Source organism: Protobothrops mucrosquamatus, unplaced genomic scaffold, assembly GCF_001527695.2.
Source record: "Protobothrops mucrosquamatus isolate PMUCROS unplaced genomic scaffold, P.Mucros_1.0 scaffold_36, whole genome shotgun sequence".
NCBI lineage: Eukaryota > Metazoa > Chordata > Lepidosauria > Squamata > Viperidae > Protobothrops > Protobothrops mucrosquamatus.
The window spans coordinates 505208-532540 of NW_015386112.1; the positions used below are offsets into that span (position 1 = coordinate 505208).

A 27333-nucleotide genomic window follows, 5' to 3' on the forward strand; every position below is an offset into this window, starting at 1 on the left:
TATTATTATTATTATTATTATTATTATTATTATTATTATTATTATTATTATTATTATTATTATTATTATTAAGTGCCTACATCGGGGGGGAGGGGGGCAGGTAGGCAAAATCCCAAAAAAGCATTTTAAGAGAACAGAAAAAACATTACATAGATAGATTTTGAAAATCTGAACATAAAATCTTTGTAATGACAAGTGCGAATAAATAATCAAAATGTAAAGCCAAGGATTTTTTTTGTTTTTTATATGTTTTTGGGAATCAATCTTCATTTTCAGTGACTGGAGTACTGTAGTCCCTGAAGTTTTCTTGGCAAGCTTTTTGGAAGTGATTTTCTCTTGCTTTCTCCCTAAGGCTGACAGAGAGTAAATGGCCCATGGTTACCCAGCTGGCTTCATTCCTAAAGTGGGACTTGAACTCGTAGTCTCCTTGAATGTAGCCTGGTGTCCTTAATCACTGTTCAAAACTAGTTATCTAGTAATTTTACACCCTATATAATGCAAATAACCCACCCTATTTCTCAATGGAATATGGGGGGGGAAGCCCATCTTCGTTAAATATAGAATAAAGAGTGGGAGAGCAACAGATTAAACTAAATGAAGTATGATTTCAAGCAAATTGCTGCGCCTTTCAAAAAATCTTTCTATTCTGAAATAAGAATGTCTTCCACCTACCCTCATAATGCCTTTCAAGGCAATAAAATATCTACCTAGCTTTACATAGATTAAAAAAAAATAATGTGTGTTATTCTACAGCAATCCATAATTCTAATCCTTTAAGTTTAAAATATTACAAAAAAACTCTAGGAAAAAATATTTCACAAATGATTAAATTCTAGTTTTCTAGTAACTACTATAAAGTAGAGGAAGATGCAGATAACAGTTTGCAGCCTATGTCCATCAACGTATTGAAATATCTAAGTCTTGGTCCCTTTATAATGACTGATAAGAAGAAATCTCCATAGCTTTTTACTATGAGTAGAAGTCAGAAGTAAAGAAAAAGAATTGAACTATGCTGGCATATACTCACAGTCAAAGTACAACTAAGCATATACTTCTAATTAATCATATTTTTTTATTCTCTGATGAATGTAGACTCTTATATAGGAGATCACATTTAGTAACAGGATATGAGAAACAAATAATTCAAAATAACTTTAAAAAATCAAGTGCACTCATGAGGTGTTATACTGTACCTAATGGAGGAAAAAATAATAAGATAATTTAAACAGCTATATGACAATTTTAGTGACCCCTTTTCTGATCTACAGAGGCAAATTACAAAAAACTAATGGATGATGCCAACAGTAAAAGAAATTCCTGATAATAGTAAGTAATAAACAATAATTAAACAACCATAATGAGCTATGATTGAGCTATAGCTTTAAAAAATTTTTATCTAGGAACAAGGAAAATATGAATTATTATATACCTTGAAAACTGTACTCTATGAAATTATCACTTATTAAGATTTTTACATGGTGAAATGATTAAAAAGGTTAAGGATAAAAGGACATCTAAATCAATAATATTGTTCTCGTTACCTCTTATTTTCTTCTGCTAAAAGACTCAAAGCATGGGTAATCTCAGCACATGCTAGAATTGCTCCATGTCGGGTATGGAGATCTATACCAACTGCTAAAGTCAGCAGCTTTGGTACAACTGTAAGACACATAATACGAAAAGTGGTAAGTTAAATTACACAACAATCTCTTCTATACAGAGATTTTCTAGAGAGAACATACCGGTATTTTCTTATGGTAGTTTAGAAAATAGAAGACTAATGGGGTTTTCCAAAGGGCAAATAAGCCTCAGAGACCACAAAAAATAAGAACGTACGTTCCAAAGGTGCTTTTTTCAAAAGGCAACTGGACTTTGTTTTTCCTTGAAGACGTTTTGCTTCTCATCCGAGAAGCTTCTTCAGTCCACCATTCAGTCAGAACTGTACCTGAACTGAATGGTCCCAAAAAGCATCCAGGACATGACTGAGAATCTCCATAGACATAAGAATGTAAGATAAGCCTTCTAGATTAGGAAAGGGTCTATTTTAGCATTTTGTGCATTTAGGAAACTTGCAACATGAACAAGGTGGCAAGAGCCCTCCTCCCACCAATACAGCAACATCAAGACTAGTATTGTTCGATTGCCTGAATTTGTCAGTCTGCTTTTAAACCATCTAAGTTGATAACCATCATCATATCTGATGGCGTCATATTCCACAATATTTCTTGTTATTGCATTAAGCTTCAATGGATGACTCCAAATTCCAACACAGTAAATGGAAAGGGGTAATTCAAACTTCTCTACCCATCTTTATTTTAAGCTACAAGAAAATCCCAGGTACCATAGTCTTTGCTTCAGTCCTTATACTAATTTTAGTTATTATTTTCTACACCATTTCCTATATTACATTATCCTCTTTTAAGCTCAGTGACCAGAACTGTTCACAGTGTTCCAGCTGTGGCCCCATCACAAATTTATAAAACGTGCTACAATATTAGCAGCTTTTAAAATAATCTTTCTAATAATTCCTCATCTGGGACTAATTCTTTTTATAGCAGCCTCTATGTGGGCTGTCGTTTTTAATAAGCAATCTAATTGCTAATTGCAAAGTTAGGGCAAAATGATCCATGTCCGCTTTGAACTTGCTCCATGAAACTTATATTTATGTGCAAGGTACAAAAACCTGTTAAAATAATAGTCATCACATTCTTTGTTGCTGACTTCTATTCATAATTGTCAATTAATTTAAAATGCATAGGAAGGCGTTACAGAAAATAATAAGCATAATAGAGATGACCAGAAAATCTCACATGTTAAGCAAAAGGAGCATTGAACAATTCTCAGCACTTACACAGTATAACAATATCTCTAATATTGGTTGGAATAAAGCATAGAAATTTTATTTTTAAAACTATGGCTTTATACATTTATAATTTTTTTAATCAATAATAAGCTTTTGAGATTTGGAATTACTCTATGAACCAGACAGGATGCAATCTTATATCTTATAACTGGACCAAGGCCTGTTGAATGCAATGCAATTTATTTATGCATAAATACACATATAAATATATACTGCTAAGTAAATATTTTGATCAAGGTGCTTATATAGTTTGTAAGTGTGCAATCTAAGATTAAGTGTTGATTTCTTTTTGAGCTCATTCTAGGCACTTTTGAATGCAAGAGTGTTTGTACTCACCTTCCCTGGTCATATATTCAGGAGCCAATGGAGTGAGATTATGCAGAGCTTTGGATGAAAGCTCCCGAATAACACTAAAAAATCAGGAAGAAAGATGAGAACCAATAAATATGTAATTTATTTTGCATATTTCTATGTCAATCACTCAGGCACAAGCACTTAAAAATAGAAATGTGGAAACACATTTGTGGAAACAGTGTTAGTTAGAAAAAAACCCTCATTAAATACAGCTACTATTAGAGTTCCAAAGTCTCTTATCAATGAATCAGAAGCTGTTCAAGTAGAAATCCACTACTTTTTTCATAGAAGCCATACTCTGTAACTTTGCTACCCACTTTCTTTTCTGGAATAGTCACTTCCAGAAACCCAAAAACCTCAGAATGTCCAGTTCACTGTGTTCCAGGAAAAAAGCAGAATGAACCAGGAGTTCATTTTTAGAGTGGTGAGCAGATATGAAATGTTGACTTTATATGTATTTTCATAATGCTGTTGCCATTGATTTATCAGAGAGTAAGCTAGTATTCACTTTGTACTGTCCTTTCTATTTCTTCTTCCTCTAGTTGTCTGACTGGAAGTTAGAAGACTGCCTGAGGCCCAAAACCCCAACTGGGTGACTCTTTGTCTAGCCTAGGAAGGAGGCACTGGCAAACATTTCCAAAAATCCTTGCCAAGAAGACTGCAGACATTACTTCAAGCTACCACCAAGAACCAATGGGGATGTGAAGGAACAAAAATAAAAACAAAATAATAGTGAGCATATCAGCTAAGGATTCACCATTATTAATTCAATTATTATTAATTCAATTCAATTAATTCAATCTCAAAAAGGAAAATATTGGCATTAATTCATTTCGTTATCGAACTTGATTTGAATGATGTCATAACCTTCAGAAATGAGTGAACTAGTGTTAGCAATTTGTAGAAATGTGAATTTCCAGATTAAAAAAGAAGAAAAAAATACATTACTAACACATTTTAGAAAAGAATTGTTTTTTATGATCAAATTATTACAAATCAGCACAATTAAACATACCAATCCCAGTGGTTGATCTTCATGTTAATCAGATGATCAATCATTGGCTGTGTATACTCAGGAAATCCAGCAACATATACACTGAGGAAATTGAATAAATACATAAAAATCACAGAAAGATTGCTCAACATTTGTTCCATGTAATATTGGGGCAATATTCCTATCTACAGCAAAGAACCTGTTTTTCTAACAGTTCTGTCAAAGATTTCTATATCATTAATTTTAAAAGAAATAATTTTTTTCTACCTTTTTCCACTAGAATATAAAAAGGTGATATGGTGCTACATTTGCTTCATACACTGAACTGGGGAAACTCACAAGCATGGATCTGGAGGGTAATAACCGTCGATTGTACTTTCAATATTTAAGGAGAACTTGTGATTCATAAGAGAATATACTGCTACCATGGTAAGACATAAATTCATCTCTATAATTAAATGAATTATATTTAACAGGTCAAATAGTCAGATTAGACATCCATATTTTTCACAAGTGTCCTCTCTAAGCAATTGTGTTGAATTCTACCATAGATTATAACAATCTTTTCAAAATAATAGAAAACAGAACATTTTATAATCAAGTATTGCAGATTACAAACTCACATTTTCTTAAAATCTAGAGATGTATTTCAACTGCAATTTGATTAGCTAAATGACATGCAGCAGCAGGTCTAAAAATAAAACTGGATACATTTTCTGCTATTGACAAAATCCCAGAAGCAGCTTCAGGAACTTACAGGGTTTTAAATTGTAGGATGTTAAGGTATGCAACATTAGTTGTATTAAATATTTAGAAGCAATTATTATGAACATTCAAATATAGTTTAAAATGCATAATTGTGAAGATATAAATTATTCCAATATATTTTTCTTATGGTTATTCATTAGAATTACAGCAGTTAAAACAAACTTGCTTCTAAAATCCTTAAAACAGACGCTTTGGAAAATCAGAATGCAAAGATCCCACATTTCTCTATTCCCTTCAAAGGACTGAATGGAGAAGGGCTGGGAGAAAATCCAAGACATTCCTCAATAAAAAAAAACCCTACCACTGAGTTAGATCTTTTCATTTATCTGCGTAATTTAAAAAGCAATTCTAAAATAATTGGTCATTCCTACAGAAAGCCAAGCCTATAAGTCAATATTCCCTAAGAATCATGAGGGTTACCATAAAATCTTTGATCATCACCTGTTGCAGAGAATGGAACTTTCGTATTCCAGGTCATAAAAGACCCATAATTATCATCATTCTTAATCAGCTGTTTAAGAAAAACTGGAAAGAACTGTCTCCACCCTACTGGCATTGTCTTGTTATTCTTGAGCCATGGAAAGAAGAATTGAGAAACTGGCTGTGTGTAGGAAGAAGGTGTAGGAAAGAAGGGTGGAGTATGATGGAGATGGGTTAATCCTTATAGATTAAAGGATCACAAATATTGTAACTTAGGACCTATGTAGTAACAGAAATAAGAAAGCACACTTCAACCTTTTAATATATGAAGATACTTTCTTCCTAAAGCAGGAATTCATATTCTGCACCACAAAGCCAGGAGGTCAGACTACATTTATGAAAAATGTGTCATTTAGCCAGAACAGAGAGATTTTCTTTCCTGAAGGCCTCCTTTCTTGGGCATGGGCTCTCCCATCAAACAGATGCTTGTAAATCTTCAACCAGTACCTTTTATATTCCCATTACCATATTTTTTCGTGTATAAGACGCTATTTTTTCCTGCAAACACCCTGTTCAAAAATCAGGTGCGTCTTATACACGAAAAAATAATGGTAACCTCCGCAGCCCAGGGCATGCCTGTGCGGGTTCTTTACATGCCGTTGCCATGCCGCCTGATGCAGGTGTCAAGCCCCTATGGGCTTGCCACTAGCGGGAGGGGGGAGGGGGCAAGATCGTCAGATGGCGGCATCCAGAGGCAGCGGATGGGACCAACAGCATGGATGGCAGCGACAGCCCTTTCCCTCCCTCACACCTGTATGCTGGCTGGCGACCCTGTGGAATGCAGCTGCAAGGCCATCCTGCTTGATAATAGTGGGCAGCAAAACTTCCGGATTTGCCGGCTCAGCTATTCAGCGCTCTGCCGAACAGTTGATCGGCACGGAGAAATGGCGGGAAGTTTAAAACCTGCCTTTGCTTCCCTTGCCTTGCTGTCATGCCGGTGCTTACGCCAGTTTGTTTACCAGGGTCGGAAGGCTGTTGCTGTGAACTGACTATGCATGCTCATCGTGCCGGATGCTGGTTACGTGGGTTGGGGGTGGGGCCAGCCGGGAGGTGTCTATTTAGAGCGCTGGGAGGTGGTTGCTCCCAGCGTTGACTTTGTTTGCTGTAAACTTGGAACTCACATGCCAGAGCATCTTATACAAGGGTGTGTCTTATACACGGAAAAATATGGTAGTTCACTCATATGAACTAGTAGCTACGTGGATTCTGCTTCACAGGTTTGAGAATTCAAACCAGTGGTGGGATTCAGCTGGTTCGCATCAATTCGGCAGAACTGGTAGCTAATTTTTGTGGACTTCCGGAAGCGGCATCAACACAGAGAACCGGTTGTTCACGTATTTGAATCCCACCATTGATTCAAACTGATGATCAGGGTACATTTTGGTTTTGGACTGATATATATTTGCACAGACTGAAATGGTAAGAGTATGGCTAAATAATTTTAGAGTTTGCTATTGTAGTTTTGAATGTCTTCCCTAAGTCAGAAAAATTACATGTAATACTGTAATTTTTTTCCAGAAAAGAACTTGATTAACCAAACTATGGCAGTCAAAACTAAGAGCTGCATTCTATATTAACCCAGTAAAAAAAGTGAAGAAGCTAGATAAGACCAGATACTCATAATGAATATTACAGGTAGATCTGAGCTCTGTCAGAATGCCTTAAGAACTTTAAGGGCATGAATATGTAATATTGGAAGGCTGCTCTGTGAAGTGCCATCTAAACTATAGCTTGAAGTCTTCACGCACTGCATCCCCTTAGAAATACAGACAGATATTCCAAAGGTTTCCGCATGATACCCGAGCATGTAGGTACATGTGCACAAATAACACTTCTATTATTAATACTGCCAAAACAAAGTATTTTGTTGAGCAATGAGTTTTAAAGGACATTTTGGTGTCTAAGACCCAATGGATCCTGAGCCCTTGGTTATGACAAACCTCTATGCTAACAAAGATAACTCACTACCTTATCATCTCACTACCGTGAAATCCTGACTCTTAGTCTTTGTTCTAAATCAAATTCTATGGGCTCTGAAATTTCTTGTAATTAGATTGTTCTAAGAAAAATAAAATGCCAGCATGTTCATTCAACAAAGAATATTGTAGAACCATGCTGATCTTCTCTCAGTTATATGAATATAATTACAGATAGAAGTATGAAAATAAATTTTAAAGAAAAACAGTGTCATGTTTCTTCTTTGCTTTAAATTTATAGTATTCTTACCTTATATTGAGAAAACAATTAGCTCTGTTACCAACAGCAAAATAATCAGCTGTAGTCACAATGTCAATTCCATGCGGAAAAGTCCCCTATGAAAGTTAGGACACAAAAATAGAAATCACACATAATTCCAAATTTTTACTTTGAAAAGTTGCTAGCGCATTATTAGAATAACTTTCCTTTGGGGGAAAAATATATTCTGCTTTATAAATTCAACCACAAAATGAAACTGTTGATGGTAGTTATTGCGACTTAATTTCCAAAAAATACTGATTGATAAAAGACAAGTATTAAAATTGCTAAGACAAAATTCTGAAGCATATTCAGTATTCTTCAACTGATTGGATATGAATAAAAGAGCAACTAAAATGACAGTTGTAAAATAGGAGAATGAACATAGGTGTAGGCATAGTTTAGCTCAGTTTTCAGTAATTCTTATTAAAGTCACAATAAATTAGAAGGCTACAGATGCATTTTAATGAATATGTAAAAGCTAAATTTAAACAGAATATAGGGTGACTCTGTGTCAAACCTCCCCCTATCCCACCTTCTCCTACATTTCCCTGAGCTCGTTTTGAGCAAAAACAAAATTGATATTCATATTTGTGTTTACCCGAACTATAATACAGCTTTCTACACTTCCAGACCAGATAAAGTGAACAGTTGCATTCAGTGAAAAGAAGTTTCCTTAAAATCTCATAACAAGACGAGGGAAAGGACGGGGTAAAAGCAGCAGTAAAATGTATGGATGCATGGAGAAAGGTCTGGCTAGACACCCTTATTGATTATACTTAGAATATAGGAATACTTGAGAACAATTGTGAACTTTTTATAAATCTCTGCAGTCCATGAAGAGCACTGTTAAAAAGATATTGCTGATACTTAGATGGTCTTCCAAAGTAGATATTCTGTATGATCAGTTTATTTATTAGAATGCTTACAAACTGTTCCAATTAAAATAATCTGAGTGGCATATAATTCGTCACCTCTATAAAGTCATATTAAAAGCAAAATTATACAGATCAATATAAATATTAACCATAAGACAAATGAATATAGAAAAAATGTAAAGTACATAAAAACCAGAACTATCCAGGAAGGTAAATCAGTACATCCTTCATGAACAAAAATATACTTTTAGGTACACATTTTAAGAACACCATGGCCAAGAAATAAAATTGCAATTTTATAGTATGAAACAAACGTAGAAAGAAAACACATTCTATCAAACAAACTATTCTACCAAACAAACTATCCAGGTATTAACTTGGTAAACAAACAATGCCAATGTCAGCACTAAGAGAAAACATTTTCCCAAACCAAGAACAATTGAGATAGCATACTTAATTTTATATGCTTCTCCTTCTTACAAATTATACATTGCCTCTAGAATACAGGTAGTCCTCGACTTATTTTGAGCCCAAAATTTCTGTTGTTAAATGAGTTTTGCCCCATTTTACGACCTTTCTTGTCACAGTTGTTAAGTGGATCACTGCAGTTGTTAAGTTAGTCACATGGTTGTTAAGTGAATCTGGTTTCCCCATTGACTTTGCTTGTCAGAAAGTCGCAAAAGGGGATCACATGAGCCTGGGAATCTGAAACCACCATAAACATGAACCAGTCATAGAACCAGTCAAGTATCTGAAGTTTGATCACATGATCATAGGGTTGCTGCAAAGGTTGTAACTGTGAAAAATGGTCATAAGTCACTTTTTTCAGTGCTGTTGTAACTCTGAACGGTCAGTAAATGAACTGTTGTAAGTCGAGGACTACCTTTGTTTGGAACTGCATTTATTCCTTACGTTAACTCTGACATCTCATTAATCTCCGTATGACCAAAAGTTGCTTTCAGTTTTATTGATAAATACATTTGCTATAAATAACTGTGTTAATGATAGAATCTGTATGATTATATAATAATTATTACATATATGGCCCATGCAATAATTGCAATATCATTTTTTAAATGGCCCGAGTATAAAACGTATTTATGATGACTGTGTCTCAAATAAATCCTTCAGAGCAAAACAGACATTTTGGCTTCTGAAACGTTGCAAAACAGCACCCACTCCCTTCCATTATGAATTACTGCCGTGTCGTTTTTGACTCACAGTCAGTCAGCATACATAAATATTTAAGATAGAAACAAATTTAGATTTTGCTGTATCTGGTAATAAAATGGAAAAAGACCAAACCAGCCAAAATTGTAGAATGTGGGATGTGCATAGCATTCCATACACAGAGTATGGATCTGTATGGATCAGACTCTGCTGAGACCAAATCATAGACTGCGTGTTTATGCACGGCGTTGAAGCATGCATGTTAGTTTTTGAGGAAAAAGAAGACAGGGGTACGTGGCAGTGGAGAGGTAGGGCTGGTGGAAGGGCTACTGCAGGCAGGACAGCAGCAGCAGCAGGTAAAGAAAAGGCATGAAAGGCTGAATGGACTTGGGTGGACATAGCAAATAAGCTACACTTGAATTCAAGACTGACAATGGCTAAGGGGAGATTAAGAGGAAAGAACATATTAGGAAGTAGATGAGAAGAAGGGAGAGAGGGACAAGACATACCAGCCTTTCCATAATTTGCCCTCATAACTCTCCAGATTTGTCTTGGTCAAATATCAGATGAACCTAAATGATTTTGGTTTGGATTCTGACCTGTCCAATGCTCTGGTTGTTTTTCCAAGCCACAAGGTGTTAGTCTTGACACAGAACAAAGGATTTTATTTTTGTTTCACGCTGCACATAATTATCAATGAGATAGATTAAAATAATCATAATATTTTATGCTCAAATCCAGCCATTCTTTATTTATTTGTACTCCACCTTTACAAATAACTCAAGGTGGCAAACATACCCAAACACCCTCCTTCTCCTATTTTCCTCAGAACAATAACCTTGTGAGATGAGTTCGGCTGAGAGAGAGAGTGACTGGCCCAAAGTTACCTACTCAGCCTTCATGCCTACGGTCGGACTTGAACTCACACTCTCCTGCTTTCTAACCTGGTGCCTTAACCCAAAATGTCTACCTTTTGTCTGAAGTTTTTACAGCCAAAATAAGGCTATTCCCCCTTGATATTTTAACAGATTTCTCCTTGATATTTTAATGGATGAATTAATTCTTTTTGTAAGACTCCTTGCAGAAGAAATAGAAACCATATGTTGATCCATTTAATTAAAGATGGAGGAAATCTATATACAACCAAAACATACTTCAACTGAAGCATGATCACTTATGTGATCATGCTTATGGATGTCATAAATATGGAGTCATAAATATGGATGTTCATATAGATAAGGTATCTTGATAGTAATAATATTCTAACATTTGGGTATAAAATTATGACTTATTCTTGGATTTTCCCACGATCATTAGTGGACCGCCAATATAAAACCAATTCCAAAATAAAATGTTCCTTCCATTATTGTATCAAGTTACCCAGATCTTTTCCAACACATCTCATTTATCCTTAGGATATCAATTTGTAATCTCTTCATCTTCTTGGCAGAGCTCTTCTATTTTGCATAAAATGTTAATGTTTTAGTCTGCAATCATCACCACTGATCTGGAGATTCTTCAAAACCTTTTATGTTTTTTTTTTCTCAGCGTCTCAAGTATCTGCAGTAATACATACATTAAGAAATACTTCTGCTAAGGAAAGTCACTTCAATTTGGAAACATGAATAAAAATGCAAGTATACAATGGGGATACTTTTCTTGATAATAAACAACTAAAGTTCAAAAGTTCTCAAGCAACAACTAGGCTTCATATGGCACCAAAAATAAGTAGCAGGTAAACCTCTATGGAGGGGATAGTCCACACAATGATCATTGTGAAAAAGCCTTATTAGAAGACCATGAAGAAGAGCCTTAGAATGATATCACAGTTCTGGAAAGTAAATAAAGAAATAATCATTCTTTTTAGGCAGAAATTTGTCTCTAAGTTTGCTGCTTAGCTTCCGGATGGTTCCCAGGAGCCAAGCAGCAAGCTTGGAGGACAGACCTCTGCCTAAATCTACAACCCGAGCTACAAATATTCTCTACAGTCTCTAAATAATGATTCTTTCAGATATCCCATTGAGGACTTTACAGACTATGAACTGCACTTTGAACCGGATCTGAAAACAGACCAGCTGGTCTGCCAATGCAGATAGCAAACTACTGTTACGATGTGATTATTCTATTATCCTGATTTGAATTAGCTGAAATGTACACATTTTTCAAAGGGCATGACCATGTACTTAAATTACCTGAATGACAATTGTCCACAGTGCAGTTCCCTAGATGCTATAAACAGCATGTTTGGTAAGGAATCTTATTATACACCAAGGTAAAAGCACCTTTAACAATTGACTACCCACTACCCACTGCATTTGATAATTTGAAATGGACTTTTCTGATTAAAATCCTGAAGGACAATGGATTTTGGAATTTTTTAAAATTAACAAATAACATCTGTATATACTTCAAAAAAAGGCACAAATTATAGCTAATGGGGAACTAATAAAACCTTGTAATAGGGACATGGCAAGGATGTCCGCTGTTACTATTCATTCTAACCCTTGAAGTTTTAAATAGAGATGTAAGATACAACAAAAGAATTGCTAGAATGAAAGTTAAAAACTCTATAAAATTTCCAGATGGTTTGGTTTTAATTTTGGGAAATCCTATGGAAGGAATAGAGATGTTAATGGTGTTGGTGGAAAAGTTAAAAAATGGTGTATTCGCTATTTTTATAATTAACTGTCAAAAAGGTGTTAAGAAAAATATGAAGATGGAAGATCAAAAAGAAATTATTGTAAACACTGGTTTTTAGATTGAGAAAAAGTAAAATACCAAGATTAATATGAATTAATCAAAATAATTATGCTTAATTTGAGGAGGGGGCTGGACTAGAAGGTCCCTTCCAATTCTGTTATTCTTTGAATTATGTTAAGGCATGGTATGGAATAAAATTCTTAAGATGGAAAAGTAACAATTATCACCTGTTGGCGAGAATTTCAATGGTAAAAATGAAAGTAGAGTCAGCTTGGTCTAGTGGTCAAGGCATCAGGCTAGAAAGCAGGGGACCTTAGTCTACGCCTGCCTTAATCATGAAAGCAAGTCTGGTGACCTTGGGGAACCAAGTCACTCTCCTCAGGCCAAATTCACCTCACAGGGTGTGTGTGTATATAAATATATTACTTAGAATTATCTTTACTTCAAACAATACTTGTTTTTACAAATGATACATTTTTAAGCAGTGGCAAAGGGATATATCCAGATTTATACAGAAAAGACAAAAACCAAGAGTTAAATATAAAATTCCTCAGGATTCAAAAAACGTTTTCCTGCCAAAGCTGTTTTTTGAAGGGGAATCTAGGAAGGACCAAGGATGTGAATGCAATTCTCAGTAAGGAGCAATCAGAAGGGTTGGGTCTCTTGCCATCTTTTCCCTTCAGTTGTTCTTTTTTCTTAAATATGCCTAGGTTTTAATTACACTTTTTGAAGCTTTACTATCTCTTGATTTACAATTAGTTGACTTCTGACCTATTTTATAACCTCTTGCTGGACTTTTACATTTTTTGTTCACTTATTTCACTGTTTACTATTAAATTCCAAACCATTTTCATTTTAGCTGTAAAGTTTGAGGTGAAAATATATTTTCTGGCAGTGAAAGTCATCCAACTGGACTTACATTTTACACAGAATTATATTGCAAATTTTGCTCTTTCTAGCTCTTTAAAAAAAGCTCTGATATTTGTTTCTTAACTTTCAATGCTAAAATTCTCCTTTCTTTAATCATTTTTTGATTCTAGAGAAAAATCTTTATCAACCTTTGTTTGCAGATGCTGGTTACAACTTATCTGCTTCTCTTGTCCTTGGAAAGAAAGAACAGTGTCTCTCTAAAAAGAGATGAAATTTTCTGGGAAGCATTTGAAAAAGGAATCCTCTCCAACTTACAGGTTTTATTTGAAAATATAAACAAAAAAAATTGATGGGTCAACAATGGTTGTGCAAACTCAAGACGATACCCAAAAGCAGGAAATAGCAGTTGGACTTGATTTGCAATTTGATGAATTAGAATCTGATCTATTGCTTTTGAAAAATATAGATCTGCCAGCAAAGATGGAAAGGAATATAAATACAAGCAATTCTGAGATAGTGGAATTAATGAAGGATGGACTCTACTTTCTTGGCAAGAGAAATGCTGTATTTTTAAGGAGAGTTTTTCAACAATGAATGCTGCAGAGAGATTTACAAGAGAGACTTAAGAACTTTGGAAATGAGATGCAATTGTTGGGAAAGTTCCCAATTAAAAATCTAAGGAAAAGTTTCATTATTAAGAACCAAACGAGGGTGGATCCTGGACAGATCAGAGATAATAACTGTGGTGATCTGTGGTAAATAAGAAACTATTGTAGACTTTCTTTGAGTAAATTACAATAACAGACTGTTAACAGAGGCCTGAAATTTTAAGTTTGCTGTTGTTTAACCTATTAACTATTTTTTATTTCATATATGTAATGTACGACAGGTCAATTGGGTTGCAAATAGATGTAGAAGCTTACAAATTTTGAACCTGTTTTGCAGGGGGAGGGGAAGCTATTATTGTTGCAATAGATTTGTCAGTAGGGTGAATAGTATGTGTTTTGTTTTGATCTGATTTTTGTCCTTTTTAATTCACATTTTTTTAAAATGATCTTGCTGGTTTTGTCTCAATTTTTTTCTTTTGGGTTAATCTTTTGAATAAATTTTAAAAAATTAAGAAAAATGATAAAATGAGGAAGAATTTTGGTTTTATTACACAGATGGAAGCAACAGAGCGGGCCTCCTCAGGGTGCCCGTCGGCCAAGCAATGTCGGCTGGCGACCCCCAGGGGGAGGGCCTTCTCTGTGGGTGCCCCCACCCTCTGGAACGAACTACCCCCCGAGATCCGGATGACTCCGGATCTCCTAACCTTCCGCCGCGCCCTCAAGACATGGCTTTTTCAACAAGCGGGACTGACCTAGGGTGAATTTTAAATAGGGATAATTTTTAATGATTTTAAATAGTCACAGCCACTAATATTTGGATTTTAATTGGTTTTTAGAAGGGGTAATTTTGTATATTGTTTTTAACATGCTGTGAGCCGCCCTGAGTCCCATGGGGAGAAGGGCGGCATATAAATTTTGTAAAATAAAATAAAATAAATAAATAACAATGGAAAGAGGCTTTGCCCGATAATCTAGACTTATGTGCTTTTCAAATCCATCCAGTTGGACACTTTCTAATCCAGAATGCTGAATTAGATGGACCTACGGTCTGATCCAGGAGGTATCTTATGCTTTTATGTTCTTATAATTATTATGTACTTTATTTTGAAATAGAATAATCATATAAATTTGTAGCAGCTCTTAAGGATTTGGACATAGACTCTAATAAATTGAAATTACATCACCTATGTCAACACTGCAGGTTGAGAAGTTGAAAACACCACCCACTTGAAAAAAGATGAAGTCAGTGTAGGGTGTTTACTCATATCATTACTTGATAATAAGACAGGTAATTTTGCCATTATAAAAACTGTTGGACTGACAACATACAGAACTGAACATCCTACACGTTTGCCACACTACTATTTGGGACACACCACAGCCTATAATCTACTCCCTCTTGGATTTAAAACTCCCCTTTACTTTCTTTGAAAAAACTATCTAACTTTTTGTTGTTATTGAGGTTCAAGACATATGTGCTGAGTATCAACATTTGAGCAAGATAAAAGGGTAGGTACCAGGATCATAAGCTGGCATTCTAAGCAAAGGTTGGTAATTTATAAAAGGCAATCTGGTTAGGGCAGTGGTTCTCAACCTTTTTAATGCCGCGACCCCAACCGGTCGTAAGTCGAGGAATAAACCGGTCGTAAGTCGAGGAATAAACCGGTCGTAAGTCGAGGACTACCCAACTGGTCGTAAGTCGAGGACTTTCCCTGCCCGGGAGTGCCGCGCATGCGTGGTTCCGCCCCCTGCGCTGGCCGAGGCATAGCTGGCAAGCGGCAGAGACGGAGCAGGCTGACCACCAGCTGGCCCAGCCCAAGGTAGGTAAGGCACCCACCGGAAAAGGGGAAAAAAAATGGCGGACAAAAAAAATGGCGGACAGCCTTGCTTGGCGACCCCGATGAAATGGTCGATCGACCCCAAATGGGGTCCCGACCCACAGGTTGAGAACCACTGGGTTAGGGGAAAAGCCCTTACATTCAACTGTAATCAAACCATAAGACAGATCTCCAAACAACAGCCAAATAACTAGAACTAAAATATTCAGAAAATTGTATTGATAAAAGAAAGTACTAAGCTAAACTGCCCTTTTAAGTATCTCTCTCTCTAGCACTATCATACTCACCAGATGAACCAGACTATTTTGCCGTCTCAGTGAGAAATAGTCAATGGAGGGTGTGGTAACAGCCACCTCAGGGTGCAGAGACATCTAAAGGAGTGGCTTGGATTTCAGAACAGGTAGGAGTCAGGACTAACATTAAATACAAAAGTTGGCAAATCCCTAAGGCAGCAAAGATTGAATATACCAAGCATGAACATGTACTGGGTATCAAAAACAAAAAGAAAACTAAATGTGGCTACAAGCAACCCAGATTTCTAAACTCATCACCATGGAAACTTCAGTGAGGATGCAATTAAAGTCTCCGTCCTCCTTGGTTTTTTTAAAGGAAGATGGTAAAGTACAAAGGTTCTAACATCAACTCTGTAACAGAATGCTTTTTGAGTCACGTCCCATTGTTAAATAAAAATAATAGTTACACTCCAGTGCTTCATTCTGAAGGTCACTAATCAGCCAGAAGCTACCCAGAAAAAATTATATTAACGGACTATAGAAAATATCATGGACCCTCTTGATAAGGGGTTATTTCACCTATGTTGTGTCTATATCTTTTTTTTCTTTTGGTGTATTTTCACACTGAATATTAATTATGAGAGTTAGTCTAAATTATGTTAAACTACAGGTTGAAGCATTTATGGTTTCAATTATAAACTGTTGCTTCAGGATAGCATAATCAGACTAAGCCCAAGTTAGGCAGGAAAGAGCTTAATTTTTTTTTTTACTGCTATAGATACAACATAATAATTCTTTCAATGTGTCATCTTCATTGCAAATAAAGGCTTTGTTAGCTCTTTTTTGCACAGATAAGGAAAAGGAAGGAATATAATTTTTTTGCAGCCTGTAAGATTTGTGATTCTGATCCAGAGGCAGAGCCGACAATATTTAAAATGGAAGAAGTGTGTGTGATATTACATTACATGGAATATACACAGTATATTCTGTTTTGTTTAAATAATGCTTTTAGCTTTATGGTGTGAAGGGAAGCATATTTAATTATTTATTTATAATATTTGTAGACTGGCAAATTAAGACACTGTGCAGTGAACAACAAAACAAGTATAAAACAGAAAACAGCAATTTAAAAGGAATCAATCTTCCCTTTGAGGGAAGAATTTGGGTGTATTTTTAATTAGAATAACTCTAGGCAATTCACTACATATGCTGAAAGAGTAAAACTATATTAAATGAATGATTCATCAAGGAGCAGGTGCCCAAAATAAGGTGGCAGTGCATTTAAACCAGCATAATACATAATGCAATGGGGCACTCCAATAAAGGATTTATTCAACAAATTGCATTTTTAGGATTTATAATATAATCAGATGCTAATGGAATAAAACTAGACTCTTCTTTAATCTAATATAGCTATAAAAATTCCATATGTAGCTCTAGAAGATTAAAATCTATACATATGTTTTATATACAAATTCAGTGAATGAACACTACTCTGTTTTTATTCCTTTCTGAAAATTTGTAAAAGATTCAATTGTGGATGCATTCTGAACCAAAAGAGTTTATTTTGTTTTCTTCAAGAATCCAGAGAGGTGCAAAATACTAACTCAAAAGATTAGATAAAGAATAGTTAAACAAGATCCCCTGGGATTTATTTTCAGACAGATGATAAAGAATACAACAATTTTTTTCTTTTTCTACTCTTTTTGTAACAGTCCTAGCCTTATTAATGTTCCCTCTTCCCAATCATCTTACAAGGATAGTCTTCTATAATATTATACAAACTACATTACTATGAATATCGGTAAATCAATGGCAACTTGTCATCCAGCAATGTAATGGAGTATCTCAGTTAAATTCTACTTAATTATTTATGTTTTTCACTGATAAAAAGGGACATTTTCTTCAAGGAAGGATAACAATAATTTCTCTAACTATAAGCTGGTTGCTCTGACAACTGTAGTATATTCACCCATGTTGTATGGCTGTAGTATTATTATTATCCTTCTCATCCTCTCTACTACCCCCTCTTATCGGTATCATTATTATGATTATGATTATTTTGTTGCTTTGCATGTACACTGAGAGTTTCTGCACCAGAGACAAATTCCTTGTGTGTCTAATCACACTCAGCCAAATAAAATATTCTATTCAAAGCAGAATCTATAGACCAGCAGAATGCTAAGGAAAGGTTAGATATGAAGATTTCCTTAAAAACAGCGCTTTTAACATTCATATAGGTAGGGCTTTTTTTCTCACAGAACACCCAGAACGGAGTTCCGGCACCTTTTTTGGATGGAACCTTGTAGAGTAGGCAAGGCGAGTTGTATGACGTATGTGAGTTCTGGCACCTTTTTTTTTTTTTTTTAGAAAAAAAGCACGGCATACAGCTATGTGTGCATAAGATTCCAATTCTATTAATTGGAGCCTCAAATCCGAGTCCTATAGAAGTTTAGTTGGAACTAAATGGATCAAATACCCAAGTAGCTGCCATTATAGACATTTAGAACTCTCTAAGGGGAGAAACTCAGGAATTGCTTCAGTAATCATCAAAAAGCTCTTACATTCCCCTGCAGCCAAAAAGACCAACAAGATAAACTCAGAGAAGCAGAGATAATTTAAAAATTAATTAAGATTTTAACTCTGATATTCTAGAGGTTAAAAAGAAGGAAGAAAGAAATATGGATTTAGAGGGTTTCTACATTAAGGAAGCCTGTGGTTTGATGGTAAGATTTCTAAGTAAGGAATCAGCAAATTATTTGATATCAAAATTTAGCAATGCAACTTGCTGCTGAAGTCTAGAAATAAAGTGTAATGCAGAATGTCATCAATAAATTGCTTGGAAGCAGACTTAAGAATCTAGGAACTGTGAAATGGCAGTAAAAATTAAAACTTATGATTTTACAGTTTGATCCAGACAAGTAACATTTAAAATTCCTGAATTATTGTCAATGCTGTTATCTGTTTAGGATTGTTTTAAGCCTACAGTATTTCTGATAAACAGCTAAGTATATTATCAATATAGGTGTTATATATTTAAAAGAATTCTGAATAGACTTAGAATATCCATATTCACAAATCAATGGTTTAAAGGTTTCAAAGACTAAAAAGTATGTTTCACATGATTTTAAAATGAGATTAATGCAATAACATTTGTTTCCTTTCATGTTTTATTGGACACATTTGAGAATGTTTAAAAAGAATTGGCTACAACCTTATTATAAAATGCTGAAGGGACATTTACTCCCACAATATGGATTTTCCCATTGTATCTGTATTATATTACCATGATCAATACAGTTTAACCATGGATATAATTTTTAACAAAATATTATCAATTTGGGATTTATAATTATATAAAGAACTACGGATTTATCAGCCATGGGGCTCAACAAAAAAGACTATTCTTCAAGTTTGCAAAGATTACATGTTCACAGAATTACAATTTTGACTGAAAAATGTGTGTTGCTTCTGTCTAAATTGGATCTCGATTGGTAAAATGAAAAGGCCAGATAATATTATTCCATGCGATCCTGAAATGACATGTTTAAAATCTGAGCTAAGTGATTTATATAAATAAGGAGTTTCTTATCATTTGATAAATGTTTTTAGGAGGAAGGAGGGGAGTACATTAAAGCAACAGAACATTAAAAATAAGGAATTTAGGAAAAAAAAATTGACAAACAGAACCTGTTAAGGATGATATATATTTAAGACATATTAAACTATACTGTATATAGAAAGACATGGATACATGGATAGTTTGGAGTAGCTTAATTTCAATACAAAATATTAAGATATAGTGGCAATTTCTTTTTAAAAAAATATGCATCTTCTTATGTCCTGCTGAATATTTCTAAAACATTTTACAGATTAATAGCTTTTTGAGTGCAACCTTTAATATATCACACAAGACTCATTGTGCTTCTCAGTGAACAGCTGGCTGTTTTCTTCTGCTTAAAAACATGGTGCTTCTGGTTGCCAAAGTACCAAGAGATAACATTTTCAGAACAGGTACAATCAATAAATACAATTTTATAGATAGTAGATGCTATTGTATAATTGCAATATACATGTTGGTTCTTTATACTTTCCAGAATGCTTCAAATATATATAGGAAGACTTAAGTTAGTTCTTACTGAACAAAAAAGTACCTTAAACTCAGAGGAAAATAGTACCATACTTGGAAGTTCTGTAAACACATTTCCTGTTGGTTCTATTTTTTTTTAGAAAAAATTAAAATTACTTGAGTTTGTTCAATTGAAATAAAATTGAAAGAATCTGAAACTTAGGACCAGCTCCTACTTCTTGTTTTTACACCAGGAATACAAGAGGAGGTGGATGTGCTTGTTTATGCTGGGTGCAAATTACAAACCAAATTTGGCCAAAGGCATGATTTTTAAAAAAAATAATAAAATGAATTTCTACAGCAAACAGTGCTTATATATCTCTTTTCTCATCAACTAAAAAAATCCCTCATTAAAAGACACCCCCACACACACACACTCACTCACCCATATATCATTCTTAATAGAACAACAGATAGGATTGTTGGACAAAGAGAATAAGAAACTGTATTTGGACATGCTGATTTCTGAAAAGCTCCAATCCAATACAGATCCAATACAGAAAAATATTCTGAAATCATAATTTCTGAAACATCATAATATCATTTTTAAGACTGGAAGGTATTTTAGATTTGGAAATCATTTATCCAAATTTACCAAACCTCTTATTCACTGCTAGGAGTGACAAAACACCTACACTTAATTTTATGCTTTAGTGGATTTACAAGAAATTAAATGAAAGGGTTTGTGTTTTTTCCCCCCTAAGTTACCTTACCTGTCTACCAACATTCTCCTGGAAGGCAGCCTAAGAACAGAGAGAGCAAACATAAAAAAATGAGTCAGGTTTGCTTGCAGATAAACACCAGATCATGAATTCAAAACAAACACGCTGCAATATAAATGACCCATGGGCTTTATTTTAAAATGAAAAGTCAACTTTGTTAGCTGAATATGCCCTTAGGCAGTTGTTATGTGCTAATGCTCTTTTAAATTTATATGCTGTGTGCGAACAGTTTAGGAATGGGTGTTTATTAAAATCAGGCACACCCAGAACAGTGGCCTTCATTGCTGATACAATGCTTCCCGTAGAAATGAAAAGACAATGCCCTTAGAATACAGCTACTGAGAGAGAGAGATTTTCCAGGCTACTTCCGTAAAGTTATAAATGAGCCGTGTGCTGTAAATTTAACATTTTCATATATCTAAACTCTTCCTCCTCCTCCTTTTATAAATTATATGAGATGACAGATAGCATTAACTTGCTTGGAGTTATAAATAACTCCATTTATAGACTTCATAAATACGTTTTGATTTAAACATTCAGATTTAAACATTGGATCAATTATTATTTTTGTATTTTTTGTATAAAACTCAAGTATCATATTTCAATACTGCATGAGAGGGAAAAGGGAGATAAACCAACTTGACTGATAAAACCAAATTATGGTAAGATTCAAGTATTTGGCAGAATGAAAAGTAGAACTCTGTTTACCAGAGCTCAAAATACATATTTAATTGGCAAAGATGGTTGCTTAAACCTTTTTGTACATATGATATTGTACAAATTTAATATTGCAATATTAACATAGAACTTCCCTTCAATTTAACCAGCTGATACAATTTTGCCAACTGACATTGGCCATGGAACTTTTTGACTGTGAGCCCAAACAGATGATAATTATACTGCATTTTATTGTGCTAGAAATTCAATCAATGTATTTGAGAAGGACTTAAGAACCTAAGATACAACAGCTTCAATGAAATTTAGAAGAAACTCTTCTGTTCCACTAAACCTCTGAACTTCTCCTTGATTTCTCTGGTAATTTCAATGCAACCCACATAATAATAAAAGGATGAAAAAATTAAATTTTCTAGCTTAAATGGTTAGTCAGTTTTCAAAAAAGCACTTTTCTGAATCAATAAGTTACCGTACATCCTGAATTTTTTAAAAAATGCTCCAAAGTAAATATGGTTTCATATATTATAAACTGAAACAAAAGTAAATTCCATCTTTCTGCTATTCTTTCTTCCAAATAAAAAGTGTGTACTTTTATAGATGTGTGTATTTGTTTATACGCCCGTATCTGTCATCAAAAATTAAAATTCTAGGTGGTTATTGTATACATAAGAAGGAAAGGGGAAGGATGAATATGGTAGAATTCACACTGAAGGTAAATCATGGTAACAATAATGGTCCAAATGGCCCAAAATGCTTCCATAGAGCAATTTCAGTCTTCCTTTCTCCATAAACAAAAGCATTTTTTTTCCTTTTTAGGGGTTATATTCTGTTTATAACTCTTCTGTCCAATCACTTATAGAACAGAGCTGTATAGGACTGAAACAATTTCAAGGCAGCTACTCAAATTTAACAAAGCCTTGCTATCTATTTATTTCATGCAATTCTACATTCAATTTCTTGGGTAAATATATTTAAATATACTAAATCAAATATTCTGTTTATTATAGAACCAATTTATTCATGAATAAACCAGTTGATTTCAATGAGCTTCCTATGCTCATGAAAACGTGTTCACATATACATATACGTAGAGATTCTCTATATTCACACATATGAACAAAAACACACACACAAATACAAACATTGCATATTCAATATACAGTTAATAGTTAAACATGAAATATTTTTGCATATACTTTTAAAATATCAAATAATAAAATATTTCTCATTTTCTGTGACGGAGTGGGATTTTTTTTTAAAAAAAATAGATGTTTATAGAGAGTTTAATCCATGCTTGTCTATCTTAGATCAATAGAATAGTATAAGTAATAGACAACTAGTTAGACATCTAATATAAATAAATTTCAGTAATTAGCAGGAACTGCCTTCAGATAAGCTTCTTTTTCCACCATTACAATGTATTGCAAAGATGACAACTCAGCCTATTTCTAAAATTACACATAATTCCCACAGACATCAAAAGAGAATTTAGTACATAACTTGCAGCAATTTAGAATATTTTTAATTTCACAATATAAGTTGTCCATCTATTCAAATTAACAAGTTTTAAATTATGTAAATTATACTCATCAATCTGTTTTTTTTTTCTCTGAAACCAATAATTTGAAGAAAAACGAACTCAGTGAAGATATAAAACCATATGCAGACTAAATTTGAATGAAACTATGATTTCATAGTTTGGAAGAGTGAGAGAAGCAACTAGTTAATTAATTATTTTTGGGGGATGTTGAGTCATATTACATCTGTCTAAGCTTGAATTGTTGGTAAATATCCAAAATGCAATTGGCTACTTATTTCTGCCTCTATCTTTTGTTATGTCATGGGAAAACACAATTTTTATTCTAATAAACTGAAATTATAGCAATCTTTTAAATTACTAATTTCTGATTTAACTCACAATCAGTATTGTAGATTTTTATAAGAATATTTAATTTGTATTTAACATTTATATTAAATAGTTAAACATGTATTGGAATGTGATCATATGACATCTATAGAGTAACATTTGTTTCAGATTATACAAATAATTACTATGAAATTGCTTCAGATTATGAAAAAAATGAGGAAAAAGGATATAAAAGAGGATACAAACATAATTCATATCTCAATGTTTCACAATAAATATTATTATTCAAGAGGACATAAATATAATATTATAATTTATTTCTTAAACAGATTTATATGAAAAGTAAAGTGCTAACTGATAATAGGAAAATGCTATATCAAGCTTTTTTTTTAAGCCAAGAAAGAATTGACATAAAAGATGAGAAAAATAGAAGGATTTCTAATGTCCATGAACAATGAAGTGACCACAACAGAAACTGGTCAATTAACTAAAATTATACAAAAAAGACAGGTATGAAATAACCAAGACTGATAAACTGCCTAGCTTCACAGATTTTTAGAGTTTACATTTGGTAATATAATGTACAACAGAAATGTGTTTGTGTTAATATGAAGGTAAGGAGCAGAAGATCTGACAGTAGTATCTACTGATCCTTTTCTTTAATGGTTGGTTCCAGATCCAGGACTGAATTGAGCCTGTTGATTTTTTCAGAAAGCAGAACAAAGCCTGAAGAAAGGGAAATTCCTCCCAGCAGAACATGTGGGAGAAAAGAAATGAAGTTTTTCTTCACCCTGCCTTCTCATCCTATCCTATCCAGTCAAGTTTGTTAATAATGGTTACTACAATCTGTTGATTTTTATGTTCGCTGTAGTCCTACCAACAGATTGAAAATAAACAAGATACTTGCAAGATCATTTAACGATCCTTTTCTATATATATTAAAAACTTGAACTGAAATCAAAACCACCCAGTAGTGACATAATAGAAAGATCACTCTGTTCTTTCAGTCTTGGCTGTTCCTTTATACAATTGGCATATTGACTTGTTATAAAAACAATCAAACAAAGACAATACACTTTGTACATGAAGAATGAGACATGAGATATAATTTTCTGTTTTTATGTAAACCTAGGAAGTAAAATATTTGAAATAGTTACTGCACAACATAATGTACTGCCGAGAAAAATCATCTCAATACATTACTGTTGTCCCATAGATTATAATTAAACTTACCGAGGCTGCTCTTCTGCAGTTAACATCACGGTCAAATATAGCAGCTATAATCAGGGCACTGAAAAGAGAAAGGAAAAGGAAAACAGCCACCAGCAAGATTAGCAAAAATGTTTAAAAATATGTCAGATAGATGCTGTAAATGTAAACACAATGCAGGCACATACTATCACATTTGGTGGACATGTGGCAAAGCTAACGCTTATTGGAAAAAGATACATACGTGGTTAGAAAAAATATTAGGTGAACATGCTGATTTTAAACCTAACTTGTTTTACTAGGTATAATGCCTGAAAAGATTAATAAGCAGAGTTTATATTTAATTTTACACATCACTACAGCAGCGAGAATAATTTTCGCACAATACTGGAAGAATGAAGGATTGCCATCAGAAGAAGAAATAATCAGAAAAATATTGGAATGTGCAGAAATGGACAGATTAACTATGAGACTGAAAGATAAAGAAGACACAGACTACTACCAAATTTGGGACTTATTTTATTGTTGGTTAGAGGAAAGAATGAAGGGTTAGGAATCGAATATGTATTAGCATAGCTAACCCCAGACAGCTCGTTGATTGGAAAAATTAACATATGTATGCAAAAGAAAACCAATAAAATCTTTATAAAAAAAAGGAAAACAAAATGATAAAATTTGTCTTTTGAAGAATAAAAGAGAAGAACTATCATTTTTGTCTAAGGACTATACTAGCTGCATTCACTATTGGCTAAAATTGGTAAATTTCAAACTCTGTATTTGGTTTATAGTATGCTATATTTATACTGTAGCAAAGCATTTAAAATGTTTTTCAAGATTATACCAACATATGCATATTATTTCTGTTCTTGACTTGCATTTTTTTAAAAAAATTATGATCTTATGATGATCTTAATTTATAAGACAGGATACCCTATCTCTCAATACTGATCATTCAATAGTGGCTAATTGCAACATAGGTTTAAAAGGGAGAACTTTAACGATTGTAAGAGGAAACCATGTCAGTCTTTAGCAAAAATCAGGCATCTGGTAGCACCTTTACAGACTAACACATTTTACTAAAAGACATGAGCTTTTGTGAGCTATAGCTGAACAACTATAATGTATCATAAAAAGAAAAGAAGATCTGTAAGAGAGTTTATTTGTATGTGAGTGTTTAGTCCTTCAAGTTGTGTATTAGAAAAGGAGCTTACCAGACTTCTAATGTAAGGATAAAGGTTTAAAAGTTTAAAGATTTCCTCTGTCTAGTCGTGACTGACTCAAGGGGGCGGTGCTTAATGTCGATTCTCAGATGAGAATTGTCTAAGATGTTTCTATCATCATGTGGCCAACATGGAAATACAGAAAACTGTAACCTTCCCGCCAAAATGGCACCTATTTATCTGCTCACTTTCGAACTGCTAGGTTTGCAGAAGCTGGGGCAAGTAATGGGAGCTCACCCCGTCAGGCAGCACTCAGGTCTCAAACCCGGGCTCTTGGCTTTCCAGATGACAAACTCCAGTATCTTAACCACTGAGAAACTGCACCGCCCAAAGTAGGATAGGATTTTGCTTTCCTTACAGCAAAGCCAATATGAAAATATGAAGTAATCATCATGCTGTTTTCATTTTATAATAAACTAGTGTAGTATAACTGTAGATAAGAGCATGAAAAATTGAATTGCAGCAGTGAATGCTGTGGATTGGTCTATAGAAGGCCCTGTGATCCATTTAACACTATGGAATCTAGGATATTCCTATTATTTAATTTTACTACAATCCACCAGGATTCTTCCACATAAATGAGAACAGAATTCCTTTTATCAGCAGCAAAAATATTTGTAATTAACTTATTTATTTTATTCCACATTAATTCTATAGTGGAGATGTAATATACTGTACCTGATTTTTAGGAAACAATGTAAATTTATGTAGTGTTTTAAAATATATTAAATATTTTATTACAATACTACATATTTATCACTGTTTCAGGGACAAATATATAGAAATATAATTAAAGACAAGATCAGCAATAACTGTGTCATGGGAATAAATATCAAAACACTAATACAATATTTTAATGTATCTGTACTCTTATGACTCTGGACATAAAACTGAAAAAATGATTTTAAGAATTTCAAATCTTTTTTGTATTAAAAGTCATTCTGAACTATAAGGGACTAGTACCAAGATTCTGATTTAGAGATTAGTAATCATATGGATTTTTGAAAGCCTAATAATTGGAATAATTTATCCAGAGAGACAATGCCTTTGGATTTTCTAAAGTTGATCTGGCAAAAAAGAATATCCACAAACTCTGCCCCTAATTGTCTCCATACCACATATGTATATACCTAGAACTAGGACATTCAAACTATGGTTGTTATTCTGACACAATTAGCAATGGCCTTGATGCTCTGGAACACTTTGCTCTCAGAGCTGAGTGTGGCCCACACATTACTTGCCTTCTGCAAGGAAGGGAAAACAAACAAATTCCAAAGGTGATATAACTGATTCAAGTTAAAACACTGTAAACTAGCCTGCTTTTAAAGTCCCCAAATGGTTTAGGTCTTAATTAACCCAGGAGACTATAGTTCCCAATTTGAAGACAGCATCTCCAGAAAAGGCTTGCTGAAGATGCCTCTGTATATGATACACAGGACAAATTCTTCATCTGCATCATTCCTTGATTATACCATGGACTACTTGGGAAGCTGTATGTACTCACTAGAAACTCCTTAAAA

At 33.9% G+C, this 27333-nt stretch overlaps 1 protein-coding gene across 1 annotated transcript in view; it reads right to left on the minus strand.

Moving 5' to 3' along the window:
- The window catches only part of TBCD (tubulin folding cofactor D), a 152298-nt gene that overhangs the window by 44404 nt on the left and 80561 nt on the right, over positions 1-27333 (minus strand). The window contains exons 16-21 of the mRNA XM_015810193.1: positions 24618-24675; positions 20834-20863; positions 7686-7771; positions 4233-4313; positions 3200-3273; positions 1542-1659 (exon numbers count right to left, since the gene is read on the minus strand). Coding sequence (XP_015665679.1) covers positions 1542-1659; positions 3200-3273; positions 4233-4313; positions 7686-7771; positions 20834-20863; positions 24618-24675 — 447 coding nt within the window. The remainder of the gene's footprint in view (positions 1-1541; positions 1660-3199; positions 3274-4232; positions 4314-7685; positions 7772-20833; positions 20864-24617; positions 24676-27333) is intronic.